Source organism: Eriocheir sinensis, chromosome 40 (assembly GCF_024679095.1).
Source record: "Eriocheir sinensis breed Jianghai 21 chromosome 40, ASM2467909v1, whole genome shotgun sequence".
Classification (NCBI taxonomy): Eukaryota; Metazoa; Arthropoda; class Malacostraca; order Decapoda; family Varunidae; genus Eriocheir; species Eriocheir sinensis.
Genome location: NC_066548.1, coordinates 2,652,698 through 2,669,324, shown reverse-complemented (window position 1 = coordinate 2,669,324; position 16,627 = coordinate 2,652,698). Strand labels below are relative to the sequence as shown.

Sequence of the window (16,627 nt, the reverse complement as noted above, 5' to 3'; positions counted from 1 at the left end):
TACTTAATCTCCCTTCCTTGACCAAACCACCTCAAAGCACTAAATGATAATAAGCAAGAAGCATATATTACTTTGCCATAACCTCGCTTGCATGCATAAACGTGTTCTTAAATAATGGGGCTTTAGATGCATAATCGATACCAAGGAATGAGCTTATTAAGTAGCGCAGAGAAGTTAAGAGGATTGAGTTAGGCGTGTGAAGTTTGGGAATTGGAGGTGTGTGTGTGTGTGTGTGTGTGTGTGTGTGTGTGTGTGTGTGTGTGTGTGTGTGTGCTTATCTGTCTGTCTGTTTATCTGTGTGTATCTGTCTGTTCGTCTGTCTGTCTGTTTATCTATCTGTCTGTCTGTCTGTCTGTCTGTGTCTATATGTATTGTGTAACGCTGGATAGAGAAAATAAATGTTAACGTGTCTATTTTGCTCTCCAACAGATGGCTCTCGTTCTACCTCCAAAACTTAGATGAGAAAAGAGATCCAGTTCTTTCACCTAACCTCCCCCAACCACCACCACCTGCACCCACTACCACCACCACGACCACCACCACCTGCTTGAACCGTGAGTGTTGCCTGAAGGGGGAAAGATATATAAAAGCGAGAGGGAAACTTAGGAGGGAAGGGAAGCGAATGGAAGATAAAAACGAAGATAAACAAGACGATAAACAAAGAAAAAAAGCAAGTCAGGGCAAAAATAGCGACGAATGAGTTTTGCGTTAGCGGAGAATGACAGGGAAATAGATGAAGGGTCAAAGAGAGACGGAGAGACAGGGAGAGAAAGAGATGCATGGGAAAAAATGTGAAAAAAAGAGGGTAAAGAGGGGAAAGAGGAAGAAGGACAAAGGAAAAAGAGGAGCTGGGTATAAAGAATGGGAAGCGATAAGAGAAAAAAGGAGGGGAGAGGATGAGAAGAAGGAGGCGAGAGAGAGAGAGAGAGATAGAGAGAGAGAGAGAGAGAGAGAGAGAGAGAGAGAGAGAGAGAGAGAGAGAGAGAGAGAGAGAGAGAGAGAGAGAGAGAGAGAGAGAGAGAGAGAGAGAGAGAGAGAGAGAGAGAGAGAGAGAGTTTGTTTATTTGATTGTTTGTGTGTGAATTTATATGTAATGGGAAAATACGTAAATCTTGTCCATCTTCCCAAGCTCTCAGCCCGCATCCAGATTCATGCGCTCTCACGTTCAAAATTCCCCTGGCACTTTCTTCTCTCTCACTTCATCTTCAACTCTACTTAGTGGCGGAAATATGTAAGCAGAGACAAACGGAGAGACAGAGAAACAACAGAAAAAGGATATATGGATAGGCTGATAAATAGGAGAGACAGAAAGACAGACACTTAGACAGATTAACCGATGTATGAATAGATAGATTGGTGCATGGATAGCTATATGGATTGACGTTATTGATCGATACATTCATACATACATACATACATACACTAATACTTACATACATACACAAACGTTCATCTATATTATACACACATACCTACACAAAGATTTATTTCACACATATGATACATGATATTAGTTTCTGTGCTGCTTTATATATTACTAGACAACGCATTTCTTCTTATATTTATTCTTTCCCTTCCTTCTCCGTCAGTTATTTTGCCTCGGCCCTGAACGTGCCTGCTCAGAGCGAAGCGGAACTCGCCCGGAAATAGCCTAAAGTTACGAGTTAAAATATCCGGTGTTGTAGCTTTCCCGCTTCCCGCATAAGCACGTTGTAAATATCCAAACTCGCCTAAATTAATAACAGTGTTTGCGTGTGTCTGGCCGTGGCTGCCCCGCTTTATTGTTTTGCCTGTGTCATTGAGATGTGTATTTACTTATTTTTTTACGTATTTATCCATTTATTTATTCATTTATTTATTTATTTATTCAGTAGGTAGGTAAAACAAATGTCCGTCGTTTCATCACCGTTCTTCAGAGCCTTGAGAATTTGCAGCCCTCAGCATTGACGAGAATAAAATGAAAAGACTTGTGGAGTATCCGGCTTGACTTATAAAACGAGACCATGGAAAAGCAAGGAAATCACAATTTACATCCAGAGCTCCATCCATTAAGAAGAAACAGTTTATTTTATCCTTTTCATATGTGTCTGACCTTCAGGCTATTAAAACCGTATGTCACAAACGATGTTAATATAAGCTTTAAATATACCTGTGCGATTAAAACCCTGTTAGTAAAGAACAAAACATTCTTGCCTCCGGGGGTGGCGTGTATAAAATTCCTTGTAGACTGTGAATTAGTTTACCCGGTGAAACAGATATGGATCGTGACACACAAATCAAAGATCAGGAATGCACTCAAAACCCGAATTAAAAATAATGCCATTTTTAGACACGTGGATAAAACAGATCACAGGATTGCCAGGGATAGTAGCATGAATGTATGAATTAATCTGTTGTATAAATGTAACGATTATGAAAACGTCGGATTACTGAACAACGTTTAAAATATTACACATTTTCAACTTATGTGAGTATTCGCTAAAGTTAGATCCGGTAATGATGTCACTAGTGGAAAGGTCTCTCGCCACCCCTTTTAATTAACACCCCGTCTGTCAATCGCAGCGTGGGGGAGGGGAGGGGAGGTGACCTGATTCCCCCACTACGTGACGTGTGGTGTGATGGGTTCGCCCGCCCTCCCGCCCCGCCCTCTCTTGTTCGTTTGTGTGTATAGGGAGCTGTGTACACACTTCCCCTACTTCTGTTCCTCCTTAAGTGGACGATAGACAGATAGATAGATAGATAGATAAAGTGGTAGAGTAATAGATGGTGATAGATAGATAAATGGATAGAAAGATAAATAGATACATAGATAAATAGGAAGAAAGAATCTATTTTGGGGTAAGCAGACATCTTTCGTCCACCGGTGAGGGTTATATTCACATCAAGAAGATTACGTCACCATGATTACCCCAGTCTTCATATGCTGTCTTTCTCTTCAACTTTTCTATTTCTTTTTTGTTGTTATTTTCATTTCGTTTTTGATTTTCTACGTGCATATTTCCGTTTTTTTTTCTATTTTCGTATTTTCCCTTTTATTCTATTTTTGTCCTTTTATCTCATTTATTTTTCTCTCATCTTTTCAATATTCGAGAAACAGAAACACCGATGGAACAGTGAAGTAAAAAAATTCAGTAAAAAAAATATAAAAAAGCTCCCGGGAACGATGGTATTAATGGAGATCTTATGCAGGGCACCAGTTAATTAATAAGTTAGTTCGTCATTTAAATAGTTACTTAATTGCGCAGCGAATTATTTGATCATTTCAATGCTGCTTTAAATTCGAATGTGCATATATGACTGACATGATCGCTTTATTTATTTTATTTTTTTGCTCCCATACTCTGACATATCCACTCTCTACCTGCTGATATACCTACCTCCACCTACCTGCCTACCTACCTCTAATTACCTACCTGTGGATCTAGTTTCATCAATCAGCATGCATTAGTCTACCTGCACAGCCACCTACTCATCCATTTGTCTGTCTCTTTGTCTATCTATATATTTACCAATCTATCTATATCTGTCTACAATCTGCCTGTGTCTCTGTCTATCTATATATTTACCAATCTATCTATATCTGTCTATCTATCAATTTCCATCCATGTGTCAGTCAACCTCTCAGTATGTATGCACGAACGTATCTGCCCATCTATCTTATCTACCCATCCATCTATGAATCTGTTACCTTTTCATTGCACTGAGCCGACATTTAATCACTCCAAGTGGGACTGTGACAAAAGGATCTCCAGAATAATGACAAACAGCTACGTGGGATGAGGTGATATTATAATCTATCCGCCTCTTTATTTCCCTATCTCTTATCTTCATAGCTTACTGATACACTAAAGCGACATTCAAACGCTCCTAGTGACTGCAACAAGGGATTATGAAGAAGGCGTTATATAAGTACTATCAGTGAAGTAATATAATAATCTGTCTCCCTTTATCTATCTATCTTATATATTCTTCATAGCCGACATTTAAACGACGAGAGAAACACCAAAGGAATAACAAAGCAGTACGTGGGATCAAGTATTACAGGAAGGCAGTGAGGGGGGTAACTCTGCTATTATAGGTAACTCTGCTAGGTAACTCTGCTAGGTAACTCTGCTATTATAGGTAACTCTGCTAGGTGCTAGAAAACGGTGCAAAAGGAGATGGTACGCACACTCACCCTTCCCCTTGACCGTGATCTCTCCGCGTTCCTCCACGTGGTACTTGCTGGAGATGATGTCCCGGGTGGTTTGCGAGACGTGAACCTTCATGGCCTCGCTCGTCGACTCCATACGGGACGCTGAAGGAGGAAGAGATAGATAGATAGAGATAGGAAGATTAATAGATTGATTGATTGATAGAGAGCTAGACATATAAATAGATAGATAGAGATAGGAAGATAGATAGATTGATTGATTGATAGAGAGCTATATAGATAGATAGGTGGATAAAGTGGTAGAGTAATAGATGGTGATAGATAGATAAATAGATAGAAAGACCGATAGATAGATACATAGATGAACAGAAAGGAAGAATATATTTTTTGAGGTGGTGGAAGTTGTATTTATTGATCAGTTTCTACTTTGCGTGAATGGATGGATGTACGCATGTTTGTTTGTGTGTGTGTGTGTGTGTGTGTGTGTGTGTGTGTGTGTGTGTATGCAGTATGTATGCACGAATGTATCTGCCCATCTATCTAGTTACCCATCCATCTATGAATCTGTGTGTGTGTGTGTGTGTGTCACCTGTGTAGTTACCTGTGTTGACGGCGTCCCCAAAGAGGCAGTAGCGCGGCATCTTGAGGCCTACCACGCCCGCCACCACCATGCCGGAGTGCACGCCCACGCGGATCCTCAAGTGGTTCCCTGCTTGCCCGCGCCCACGTAGAGGCGGAGAGAGGGGAAGAGAGGACAGGGAGGCAGATGTGTTACTACTATGATTAGATGTAGAGAAAACAGAAGCGGAGGAGGGGAGGGAGGAGGAACGTGGGAAAATTTAATTACGATAGTACAACACTGTAAATTAAATTCGCTTACGCTACTAACGGACTGGGATCGTCCAAGAGGCCCCTCAAGAGAGCCTTCGGCCGCTATAGGCAGCACTTGAAAAGAAGATGTACGGAGAAGAAAGATGAAGGGGAGGGAGGAAGGGAGAACAGGAAGCATAGTAGGGAGGGAGGAAGGGAGGACAGGAAGGCAGAAACGTTTCCATAATAGGGAGGGAGGAAGGGAGGAAAGGAAGGCAGAAACGTTTCCATAATAGGGAGGGAGGAAGGCAGAAACGTTTCCATAATAGGGAGGACAGGAAGGCAGAAACGTTTCCATAACAGGGAGGGAGGAAGGGAGGACAGGAAGGCAGAAACGTTTCCATAATAGGGAGGGAGGAAGGGAGGAAAGGAAGGCAGAGACGTTTCCATAATAGGGAGGGAGGAAGGCAGGAAAGGAAGGCAGAGACGTTTCCATAATAGGGAGGGAGGAAGGGAGGAAAGGAAGGCAGAGACGTTTCTATAGTAACTCCTATAATGCTTTACTAAAAAAAAAAAATGTAAAGAAATACTATAAGTCGAGAGATAGAGATAGGAATGATGGAAAGAAAAGTGGCAAAGATTCGTATAGGCCTAACTTCATTTAGTAGTAGATTCTCTTTTAAATGCATTAATGTAAAAAAATAGCATATATCAGACATGCTATATATTTTCTCACGATTAAATTAAGGCTCGTTAGGTTCTAATACAAATCCATCAATTCCCAGTGTTTATTTTCGGTGACCTTCCGTAATAGCGTCATTGGGGCTAAGCTGGGGTGGCGGGTGAGGGGGGATGAGGAGTGGTACGGTAAATTAGTTAATGACACGCCTGTTGACTTTTGCACAGCGATGCGTGAGGCGTAACGGGGCGTATGGGGGAGGGGGGGGAGGGATGGCGTGTGTTGGAATGTGTTATTACCAAGCGTGTCAAGGCGAGAGGGTGTTGGGTCCCTGTTCTCGGTTGCTTTCGCCGCTCACAACACATTTCCGAAGGTCACTAAGAAGATTAATCGGGTTCTCATGCGTGCTTTCACATCCATAGTGCAGAACCCTTGTCAAACTATTACTAGGGTGATAAAAATGTCCATGGAAATACCCACAGACTCTACCAAAGCCTTATTAAATGTGGGTTTAGAAAAGGATTAAGAAGAAAAAGAAGAGTATTAAGAGGTTTGGAAGAGAATTCAGAAGAAAAGAAATAGGAATAAGAAGTTTCGAAGCCCTGAACGTTTTGAAAATATAGGTCGGTATAATGAGACACTTTGGCTTCTTACACCAGCTATTTCTAAAGGTCAAAGAGGGGGCCAGTCGGGTTCTAATGAGTGTTTCTTCAGGTTCACCGTACAAAGGAAGGGTCAAACCACCACCAGGGCCATAAAACTACCCCTGGAAATGCCCACAACTCCTACGGAAGCCTTGTCAAATATGGGTTCTTGGGCGGCGAAATATCTTATAATATTTCTAGAGGTCAAAGAGGGGGCTAGTCGGGTTCTAATGAGTGTTTCTTCAGGTTCACCGTACAAAGGAAGTGTCAAACCACCACCAGGGCCATAAAACTACCCCTGGAAATGCCCACAACTCCTAGGAAAGCCTTGTCAAATTTGGGTTCTTGGGCGGCGAAATGTCTTATAATACGACCCCATACACCCAGGCGAGATGTTGTGAAGGGGAAGGTGGGAGACTCATCTTGAAGGGAACTTACTAGCCTTAGATCCTTTGCCTTGAGATCCAGCCCCTGACTCAACAAACTTTCCGTATTCCAATTTCTCTTACATCTCTTTTCTTGATACTCCACTTCTTTTTGCTGTATAATGAGTGACCTGGTGGTTCTCGGCTTCCAACCTTGTGTAGTGTTTTGGCATTGCGTGTAAATGTGTATCTTTTGTTATGTATAAATATTAGTTCTGTGTCTGATAGCCTGAATCTTTATTTCTTTGTTTGTTTTGCTCATTAATCCTCTTCCTCCTCCTCGTAAACTTCTTGTGAACCTCTTAATCCTATTCTAAATTTCTTAATTCTCTTCCTTTTCCTCTTTATCCTCTTCTAAACATCTTAATCCTCTTTCTTTTCCTCTTAATCCTTTTCTAAACCTCTTATTCCCCCATCCTCTTAATCCTCTTCTAAATCTCATAATCCGCTTCCTCTTAATCTTAATCCACTTCTAAACCTGTTAATCCTCTTATAATCCTCTTCCCAACCCCGCAGAACTACGGAAGAGAATGAAGGGTGGTGGTGGTGGTGGTGGTCGTGACGACTTTCAATAGTACAGTGGTGGTGGTGGTGATTGTGGTGGTGGTGGTGATGGTGGTGGTGGTGGTGATGGTTTTGGTGAGGATGGTGATTATGGTGGTGGTGGTGATGGTGGTGGTGGTGACGGTGGTTGTGGTAGTGATTGTGGTGGTGGTGGTGGTGGTGGATGTGACGGTGGTTGTGGTAGTGATTGTGGTGGTGGTGGTGGTGACGGTGGTTGTGGTAGTGATTGTGGTGGTGACTTTAAATAGTATCTACTTTAAACAGATTTAGCTTATCTTTAGTGTTCGAGATAACGCGGTCGAGGCTGTTGATACGTCGAGATAACGGTGTTACCTACGTGTGAATACGGCTTCTAGCGTATTAATTAATATATAGTAAGTCAGCCTCACCGTGAAGAGGAGCCTCGAGTGCCTGTATCTGAGGCGAGGGTTGGGATGCGAAGGGGGAAGGGTACTCATCTGAAGACGACTGGGAAAGGTGTTCGTGTGTGACTAGGGAAAAGATGCTCATTGTTAGAGGGTTGAAGGTTATGGTGTTTACTCATAGAAGGTTACAGGGTACAGGTATATAACAGACTGGGGATGGGGGGAGCCTATTTGTGAATAACTAAAGATGGAAGGCTCATCTGTTGTCTCATCATCTGTAATCATTTTAGGAGCAGTGAGTAGCGGGCTTTTTTTTTTCATTATTGTTTTTTTTAAGCCCTTGAACTGTTTCCTTTGCTGTAAAGAAAATGACGATGTGGACAGCTAGGGGGAGGATTGTAACCTGCTGGAGGATTAGCGAAAGGTCTTCACATTTGAGTGGAGAGGGAGAGGATCTTTAGCTATAGAGGATTTGGATGGCCAGGGGAGGATACTGGTCTGTTAGAGGGTTAGAGAAAGCTCTTCACATTTGAGTGGAGAGGGAGAGGATCTTTAGCTATAGAGGATTTGGATGACCAGGGGAGGATACTTGTCTGTTAGAGGCTTAGGGGAAAGTTCGCACATGTGAATGGATAGGGACAAGCTGCTCCACTGTTGAGATAAAGCCCCGTATTCTCAGACGCTTTCTGCTCTCACAACAAATATATATAACGCCACGAAGAAGATTAGTCTGGTTCTCATGAGTGTTTTTCTTATTTATGCTGCAGAAGGCTTGTCACACTACCACTAGGCTCATAAAACTATCCATACCACTAAGCACTACAACCTTTCCGAGAGCTTCATCAATTGCGGATGTGCAAGCCCAGACATATTATAGGCACTTGGACGGTTAGTTGATCAAGGGTTAGATCTCAAGGCAAAGGTCTGATGCTACTTCCCTTCAATAACAAAAATATGGGCTATAGAGATAAATGCTTACCTGTGGAGGGGTCAGTGAGTTCGGTGATCGCTTCAACCATATCGAGCGCCATGTTGCACACCATCTCGCCGTGGTTGGCCTGTCGCTCCGGGGCGCCCGCCACCACCATGTAGGCGTCTCCGATCGTCTCCACCTGTACAGGGAAAAAAAGGGCGTTGGGTGTACAGGGAGTCAGGGGAATGGAGGGCTGAGGGACGCGTACGGGGTTAAGACTAAGAGGAGGGTATCAGAACACCTCTCCCGAAATTAACCTATCTTTCGGTCACTCCTCTTAACTCTTTTGTAGGAGCAGTGAGTAGCAGGCTTTTTTTTCATTATTTTTTCCTTGTTTTTTGCCCTTGGACTGTTTCCTCTACCGTAAAAAAAATAATGAGATTGGTCAGTAGCAAGGTACGTAGATAAAAATACAAATAGGTACAGACATAAGCGGGGAATAGACAGATAGATAGATAAATAGTGTTTAGTAAAGGGGACAGCAGGTATGTTAACGGGTAGGTAGATAGACAAAAAGATGGATAGACAGATAGATAGACAGGTAGATAGACAAAAAGATGGATAGACAGGCAGATAAATAAAAAAAAAAGATAGTAAGATAGCTTGATACGTAGATAAAAATACAAATTGGTACATACATGGATGGATGATAGATAGATAGATAATAGATAGTGTTTTGTAGAGGAGATAGCTGGTATGTTAATTGATAGGCAGATAGATAAAAAGATGGGTAGACAGACAGATAGATAGATAGATAAAACTGATAGATTGGATAACCGAATAGATAGTTAGATTAAAACCTTACGATTCACTTCCACACAACGGATTAAAAGAATTGTTTGATCACCTAATTAGCCTCCCTTGCTAAAGTAAAACATGGAGTAAATAAATAGCTATAGAGACAGACACACACTTATAGATAGATATATAGATAGATAGACAAATACCGGATAGCAGTAGATATCTGAGACACTCCTTTGATCACGGTTTTAGTTTACCCATGGCTAAAAATATCCCTTTCATCCTCACAACGTTTCTTTACATATCTAATTTCTTCCCTCGGGTGAGCGGAGACAGAGCTAATAGGGGTGAAGACGCTGGAGGTGGCGACGAGTACCCTTTAACCTCTCAACCGCGTGTACTGAAGGAAGGAAGTGCAAAGGAATATGAAAGGGCGGGTAGAGGGAAGGCTTGGAAACTGGGTGGGAGACGGAGGAAGGAATATAAAGACGCATAGCAGAAAGATTAAGAAATTCGGATGAGAAGAGGAAAAAGAGGATTAAGTTGAAAGGAATATAAGTTCTGGAAAGGCTATGGTGGAGGGAGAAGGAGGAAGGGTATTAAGTTTAAAGGAATATAAAGACGCATAGCAGAAAGATTAAGAAACTGGATGAGTAGAGGAAAAAGAGGCTTAAGTTGAAAGGAATATAAAATGGGGCAGTGAAAAGGCTAAGGTGGAGGGAGGAGGAGGAAGGGGATTAAGTTGAAAGGAATAGAAATGGGGCAGTAGAAAGATTAAAAAGGGAGAGAATGAAGGTTGAAAATAGAAATGGGGCAGTGGAAAGGCTAAGATAGACAGACAGACAGATAGACAGACAGATAGATAGACAGACAGATAGATACATAGACAGATAGACAGACAGATAGATACATAGACAAACAGACAGATAGACAGACAGATAGATACATAGACAGATAGATAGGTAGATAGATAGACTGATAGATAGAGAAATTAGCAAGCAGATAGAGAGTGAGAGTTTACGTGTGTGTGTTTACCAAGAACAGTAACTGATCGGGAGGGTCGTATATTTGCTACAACCAATATTTTTCCGTTGCAATTAGCTCGGATTTACTCTTAATTAGATCACCGAGCCGCCGTTAACTTACTGTAATTGGAAGCGCTGGTGAGAAAAAAATCTACGGTTATATTTAGCCACACTTCATTTACTACATTTGGAAATCTTGCATTGCCGAACTTCAGAGGATTTTGTGCCTTTACTGAGTTTCTTGACGCGTGTATAGATTGGTTTATATGAACAGAAAAATATAAAGTCTTCCGTAAAAAAAATCCAAATAGGCCATCAGCATTTTTCGTCATTTATATATTATTGAACTTATCTTGACCATCTTCAGTCATTCTCCCACTTGCCTTACGACACTTAAAGGTCTTATCCACTCCTCCACTGCTGCTTTTGTGAGCCAACCCTTGTTTAAGTTTATCAAGTCTAAGTGCATGAACTCAAAGGCAATGACACGACTGTTTTTCTTTTATAATGATCAAATATGAAAATTATCCTTAAATAAATAGATTATCAGAATAACTGAATCCATGTCGCCCTTTCCATTAAAAATACATAAACAAAAATATAGTTACTTATTTTCGTATCTCAGCTTTTTGGATAATTTATTTGCTGTATAGGCATTAACGAATCCATTAGGGTATCATGTATTAATGCTGTTGATTATAAAAAAAGCAAGTGTGTGTGTGTGTGTGTGTGTGTGTGTGTGTGTGTGTGTGTGTGTGTGTGCCTCACCTTATACACCTTGTGCTTCTCGGTGAGCTTGTCGAAGATGGAGTACATGGCGTTGAGCATTGAGACCACCTCCATGGGCGTGATGCGGCTGCAGATCTCTGTGAAGGTGACCACGTCCGAGAAGAGAATGGTCACGCTCTCGAAGGTCTGCACGGGGCGGGGGAGGAGGGGAGAGGGCGTTAGTGTTTGGGGAGGAGGAGGAGGAGGAGGAGGAGGAGGACGGAAACATACAAGGGGGCGGCTTTAGTGCAAGGAAGACAGCTGAAGAAGGTGTATAGAGAAGCCGAGAGGAGGAAAAGACAAGGAAATGGCGTTGGTGCACTAAAGAATCTTGGATGAAGTCTTTGAAGAGGAAAAGAGGGAAGCAAACAAGAAAGTGATGGCGTTATTGCAAGGAAGACAGTTAAATAAGGTGTATAGAGAACCTGAGAGGAGGAAAAGACAAGGAAATGGCGTTGGTGCAATAAAGAATGTTGGATAAAGTCTTTGAAGAGGAGAAGAGGGAGGAAAACAACAAAGAGATGACGTTATTGCAAGATACTGTTGGTTGTGGCTTTTTGGAGATGGTAAGGGAGGAAAGAATAAGATGGTGTTTGTGTGAAGAAGATGGTTGGATAAAGTCGTTGGAGGGGCTGGGGGCTGAGGGAAACGACAAGAGAGTGGCAAAAGGGGACGAAGGAGTAAGGAGGGAACACTGTGAAGAACAATGCAAAGAAGACAGGTAGATCAGGGCATTGGAGAGGTTCAAGGGAAGCGAATGAAAAGGAAATGGCGCTAGTTCAAGAAAGAATGCTGAGTAAGGTCTTTGGAGAGGGGGACGGGAGAAAAAAACAAGATGGCATTAGTATATCGGAGACAGTTGGATAAAGTTCTTAGAGGGGTTGAAAGGAGTTAATATCAAGGGGAGATGGCTACAATCTTTGGAGTTGCTGTTAGTGTGCGGTAATTAGTTTGTTGAAGATTGTAGAGCTGATAAGTTAGAGTTTTGTAGTGTAAGCGTGCGGAATAAGCCTCCATTCTATACGTGTCTTTGATGTCGAAACGAAGAGTAATGGTGTTGATTGAGATTAATGGGGTTTAAGGAGTCTGTCTGTACAGCCTATAAATAAACGTGGTACTGTAAATATGATGAATATGAGTTTAAAAAAAATTGTTGAACCGGAAAATAACATGATATTAGTGTAGAGAACTAGGTTGCTTTTCTGCAGTAAAGGAAGCAGGTCAAGGAAAAAAAGAGAGAGAGAGAAAACAAAGCTCGTTAATCACTAAAATATTCAATATCGGTGACAGTCTGCAGGGTCGAAAAACACTATGATGTAAACGTGTAGGAACAAGTTTGGAGTAAAGCGCGTTAAACCAGAAAATAGAGTAGTGATATATGGACTGAAAAACAGGTCACATAAGATACATAGATGCTGATATAAGCTTAGAAAAACAGGTTAAAGCGCGTTAGACCAGAAAATAGAGTAGTGATATATGGACTGAAAAACAGGTCACATAAGATACATAGATGCTGATATAATCTTAGAGAAATAGGTTAAAGCGCGTTAGACCAGAAAATAGAGTAGTGATATATGGACTGAAAAACAGGTCACATAAGATACATAGATGCTGATATAAGCTTAGAAAAATAGGTTAAAGCGCGTTAGACCAGAAAATAGAGTAGTGATATATGGACTGGAAAACAGGTCACATAAGATACATAGATGGTGATAGCAGCATATAGAAATAGGTTACATACATAGTGACGAGAAATTATATATAAAGATGTAAGTTTGACCTCTCTTTTGCCCGCTCATTCAGTGTAGGGTGCAGAAGAGGTGACATTGGTGTGCGGAAAAGGGTTATATGGAGTCTGCGGGGCGAGGAAGGAATGTGATGATGTGAGTGAGTGCAGAAATGTTTCGTAAAAGCAAGTGAAGCTGAAAGGTAATTAATTATAAGTGGAGTGGTTTTTTTTATATCAAAGGATGCGGCTCAAGGGCAACACAAAAAAGTACAAAAAAAAAGCCCGCTACTCGCCGCTCCCAGAAAAGTAAAAAGCAGAGAGTAGCTAAAAGAGAGGTCAATTGTGCTGGATGGGTAAAAGAATCCCTCGTTACTGTAGAGGTTTGGGGTAATTAAAGACCTTGGGGAGCAGGAGGTTTTAACTGCGAGGACAAATTATTTAGGTGAATTTCTAGAATGGGAAAATAATTAATCATATGTGTAGTGTTACTGTAGAGGAATGGCCTAATTAAAAACCTTGGGGAACAGGAGGTTTTAATTGCAAGGACAAAATATTTAGGTGAATTTCTAGAATGGGAAAATAAATTATAGGAGTCTGCAGGCGTTCTACCAGCGAGGAAAGAATAATTAGATGTTTTTTAATATCGAAAAAGAAAAACAACAACTATATTCTGTTAGACTGCAGACGTGGAAAATGAAACGAAGAACGTGTGAAAAAACGAACTAGGTTATTAAATTGTTTATGTGTCAAGGACGACCCTGCGTAAAGAGATGGAAGGGAAAAGTTTATGAAGTGAAGGAAAGGATGCGGTGCGGGGGTGGAATGACGAAAATTATGCAAAAGATGAAAGCGAAACCAGAAAATTGAAATATGTCTGGAACGGCGGGGTATTTAGGTCACGTGTGTTAAGAATGTGGAGAGGTGGAGGAGGGAGTGGATAGTGTGGAGCAGGATATATTGTCTTGGTGGTGACGGTCAGGTGGAGAGGTGGAGGAGGGAGTGGATAGTGTGGAGCAGGATATATTGTCTTGGTGGTGACGGTCAGGTGGAGAGGTGGAGGAGGGAGTGGATAGCGTGGAGCAGGATATATTGTCTTGGTGGTGACGGTCAGGTGGAGAGGTGGAGGAGGGAATGGATAGTGTGTAGCAGGAAATGTTGTCTTGGTGGTGGCGGTCAGGTGGAGAGGTGGAGGAGGGAATGGATAGCGTGGAGCAGGATATATTGTCTTGGTGGTGACGGTCAGGTGGAGAGGCGAAGGAGGAACTGGAGAGGGCGTAGAGAGTAGGAGAGTAGGTTTAGCGTGTCCAAATGCATAATGTTTTTCCTTTCATGAATCGCATTTTCGTCACTTTTCTTACAACCTCCATATTTTTTATTAAACCTATACCACATGATTTTTTTTACATCAAAGGATACGGCTAAAGGGCAACAAAAAGGGTATATAAAAAAAAGCCCGCTACTCGCCGCTCCCACAAGAGTAAAAAGTAAGGAGTAGCCAAAAGAGAGGTCCATTTCGGGTGGATTATATGCAGGTGGGTTACTTTTTGGGGTTTCGTAATTTTCACGCTCCGTTTATCACCTCATTTCTTCTTGTGCTGGATGGGTGAATTTCGACGTCTCATAAGCCGTGTAATTTCCTCCACCAGCGGCACAAGACGCCTGGCGGAGCGTTTTCGTCGTGCCGGACAACTTAATTAGCGGCCTCTCAGGTGAAGGGAAGGCGGCGAGGCAGACTACCGGCTTCCTCTCTCTCGGCTTTCTCTCTCTCTCTCTCGCACACATTTCTTCTATCTATATATAACATTTTAATTATTTTTATTTATGCTTTTCTCTCTGTCTATTTCTTTCTTTCTTTCTTCCTTTCTTTCTCTTTCACTCTCAGCTGGCTCTATTTTCATCTCATTTCGCGTTCTTTCTTTCTTTCTTTCTTTTTTTCTTTCTTTCTCTCTCTATTTTCATCTCCTTCCTCGAAAGCAGCAAAACAATTCCCCGCCCTAATTAAGGCTTTACGCTTGGCTTTGTGCCCTGACCAGCGGCGGTAGGACAGGTGACTCATCTCAGGTGTATCGCTCTTACCTGCATACCTCAGCAACGCAAGGTGTGTAATTGGGCGGTGGAACACTTTTATTTTTAACGTGTCTCTTTGTGCCGACATTCGTAAAGTAGGTCATGTCGACGGGGATCATTAATTAGGATGAGGAGGTCGAGAGGAAGTAATGGGAGAGGTAGTAAGCGAGAATCAGGAATTAAGGAAGAGTCAAATATTAAAAACCTTCCAATTTAGGGTAGGCGGTGGCTGAGTGGTTAGCGTGCGGGCCCCGCATTCACCGCGCTCTGGACGACGCGGGTTCGGAAAGGGCGTAGAGAATAAGGGAAAAGGGAGGGAAGGAGGAAGGAGGGAACAGTGTGAAGAACAATGGCGCAGAACGGAGAGAGAGCAGAACGTAGCGGAGAACGTTAGAAAAGCTCAAACCATGCAGTGGATTGATAATGACGATGATGATGATGGTGGTGGTGGTGGCGGTGTTAGCAGTACCTCGCAAGTGTCGACCGGGTTCTCTCCCTTCCGTAAGCGCTGCGCCACCTGCATGGGGATCATCTGGTAGAGCAGCTCGTCCGTCCGCCTCATCTCCTCGTCCAGCTTCCGCATCGACTCCTCCAGCTTCTTGCTCTTGTGCTGCTCCTGCTCCAGCGCCAGGTTGAGCTCCACCGACTGCTGCGTCCCCGCCAGCATGAGGTCTCTGGGGGAGCGGGGAAGGGAGAAGGGTAGGGAGGTATCTTTATGGTCAGGGAAATGACACCAATCAGGTAGACAGACAGACAGACAGATAAAAAGACAGACACAGATAACCACCGAGCTTTTTTGTGTGTTTTTGACCTTGAGTTGCTTCCTTTCCTTAAAAAAACAGACAGATAGACAGACATAGACAAAAGACAGACAGACAGGCAGACAGACAGACAAAAAGACAGACACAGATAACCACCGAGCTTTTTTGTGTTTTTGACCTTGAGTCGCTTCCTTTACCTAAAAAAAAAAACAGATAGACAGACAGATAGACAAAAGACAGACAGACAGTGTGAATGACAAACAGACAGACAAACAAACAAATAAACACACACACACACACACACACACACACACACACACACACACACACACACACACACACACACACACACGAACTCGTCTCCTTTGATTGCTATGTGGTTCGCTCGCTCGCCACGCGCTTGAGAGATCACCGCCTCAAATCCCACCTGGGGCTCTGTAAGCGTGTCTCCTATGATGTGGCGTGGCTTGCCTTCCGGACACAGGAGAGGGATAAAGTAAAGGTTCAAAACTCCGTGAAATTCCAATACGTTTAACTAACCGTCTCAAAAAGGGAAATAAAAGGTCAAACTCTCCTCTTCCTCCTCCTCCTCCTCCTCCTCCTCATCCTCATTCTCTCATGTGTTCACGCTCTCCGGTAAAATTAATTATGTTGCGTGTAGAGTAAAGGGAAAGAGGAGGTAAGAAGAGAAGGTGAGGTTTACAGAGTGCGTGAGGTCTATTTTATATCATTTAGGAGCCTTAGGGAAGCTTACGTTGTGTGTAGAGTAGGTAAGGAGGAAGGGGAGGTTAGAGAAGGATAAGGAGATTTTAAAATATTACACCAGAGACAGATTTCAGGGCTCTCATTCACGTAACTTGATATCTCACGCTTTCCCTCTCCCCCACCCCCCACACACCACTATTAACATCACCCCCCCCCCA

The 16,627-nt window shown here is 42.5% G+C and overlaps 1 protein-coding gene across 2 annotated transcripts in view; it reads right to left on the bottom strand.

Moving 5' to 3' along the window:
- Nucleotides 1-16,627, bottom strand: part of LOC127009204 (soluble guanylate cyclase 88E-like) — a 46,202-nt gene that overhangs the window by 14,136 nt on the left and 15,439 nt on the right. For both annotated transcript variants that reach the window (XM_050882046.1, XM_050882047.1), the window contains exons 8-12: nt 15,413-15,617; nt 11,148-11,294; nt 8,620-8,752; nt 4,755-4,862; nt 4,172-4,297 (exon numbers count right to left, since the gene is read on the bottom strand). In XM_050882046.1, coding sequence (XP_050738003.1) covers nt 4,172-4,297; nt 4,755-4,862; nt 8,620-8,752; nt 11,148-11,294; nt 15,413-15,617 — 719 coding nt within the window. The remainder of the gene's footprint in view (nt 1-4,171; nt 4,298-4,754; nt 4,863-8,619; nt 8,753-11,147; nt 11,295-15,412; nt 15,618-16,627) is intronic.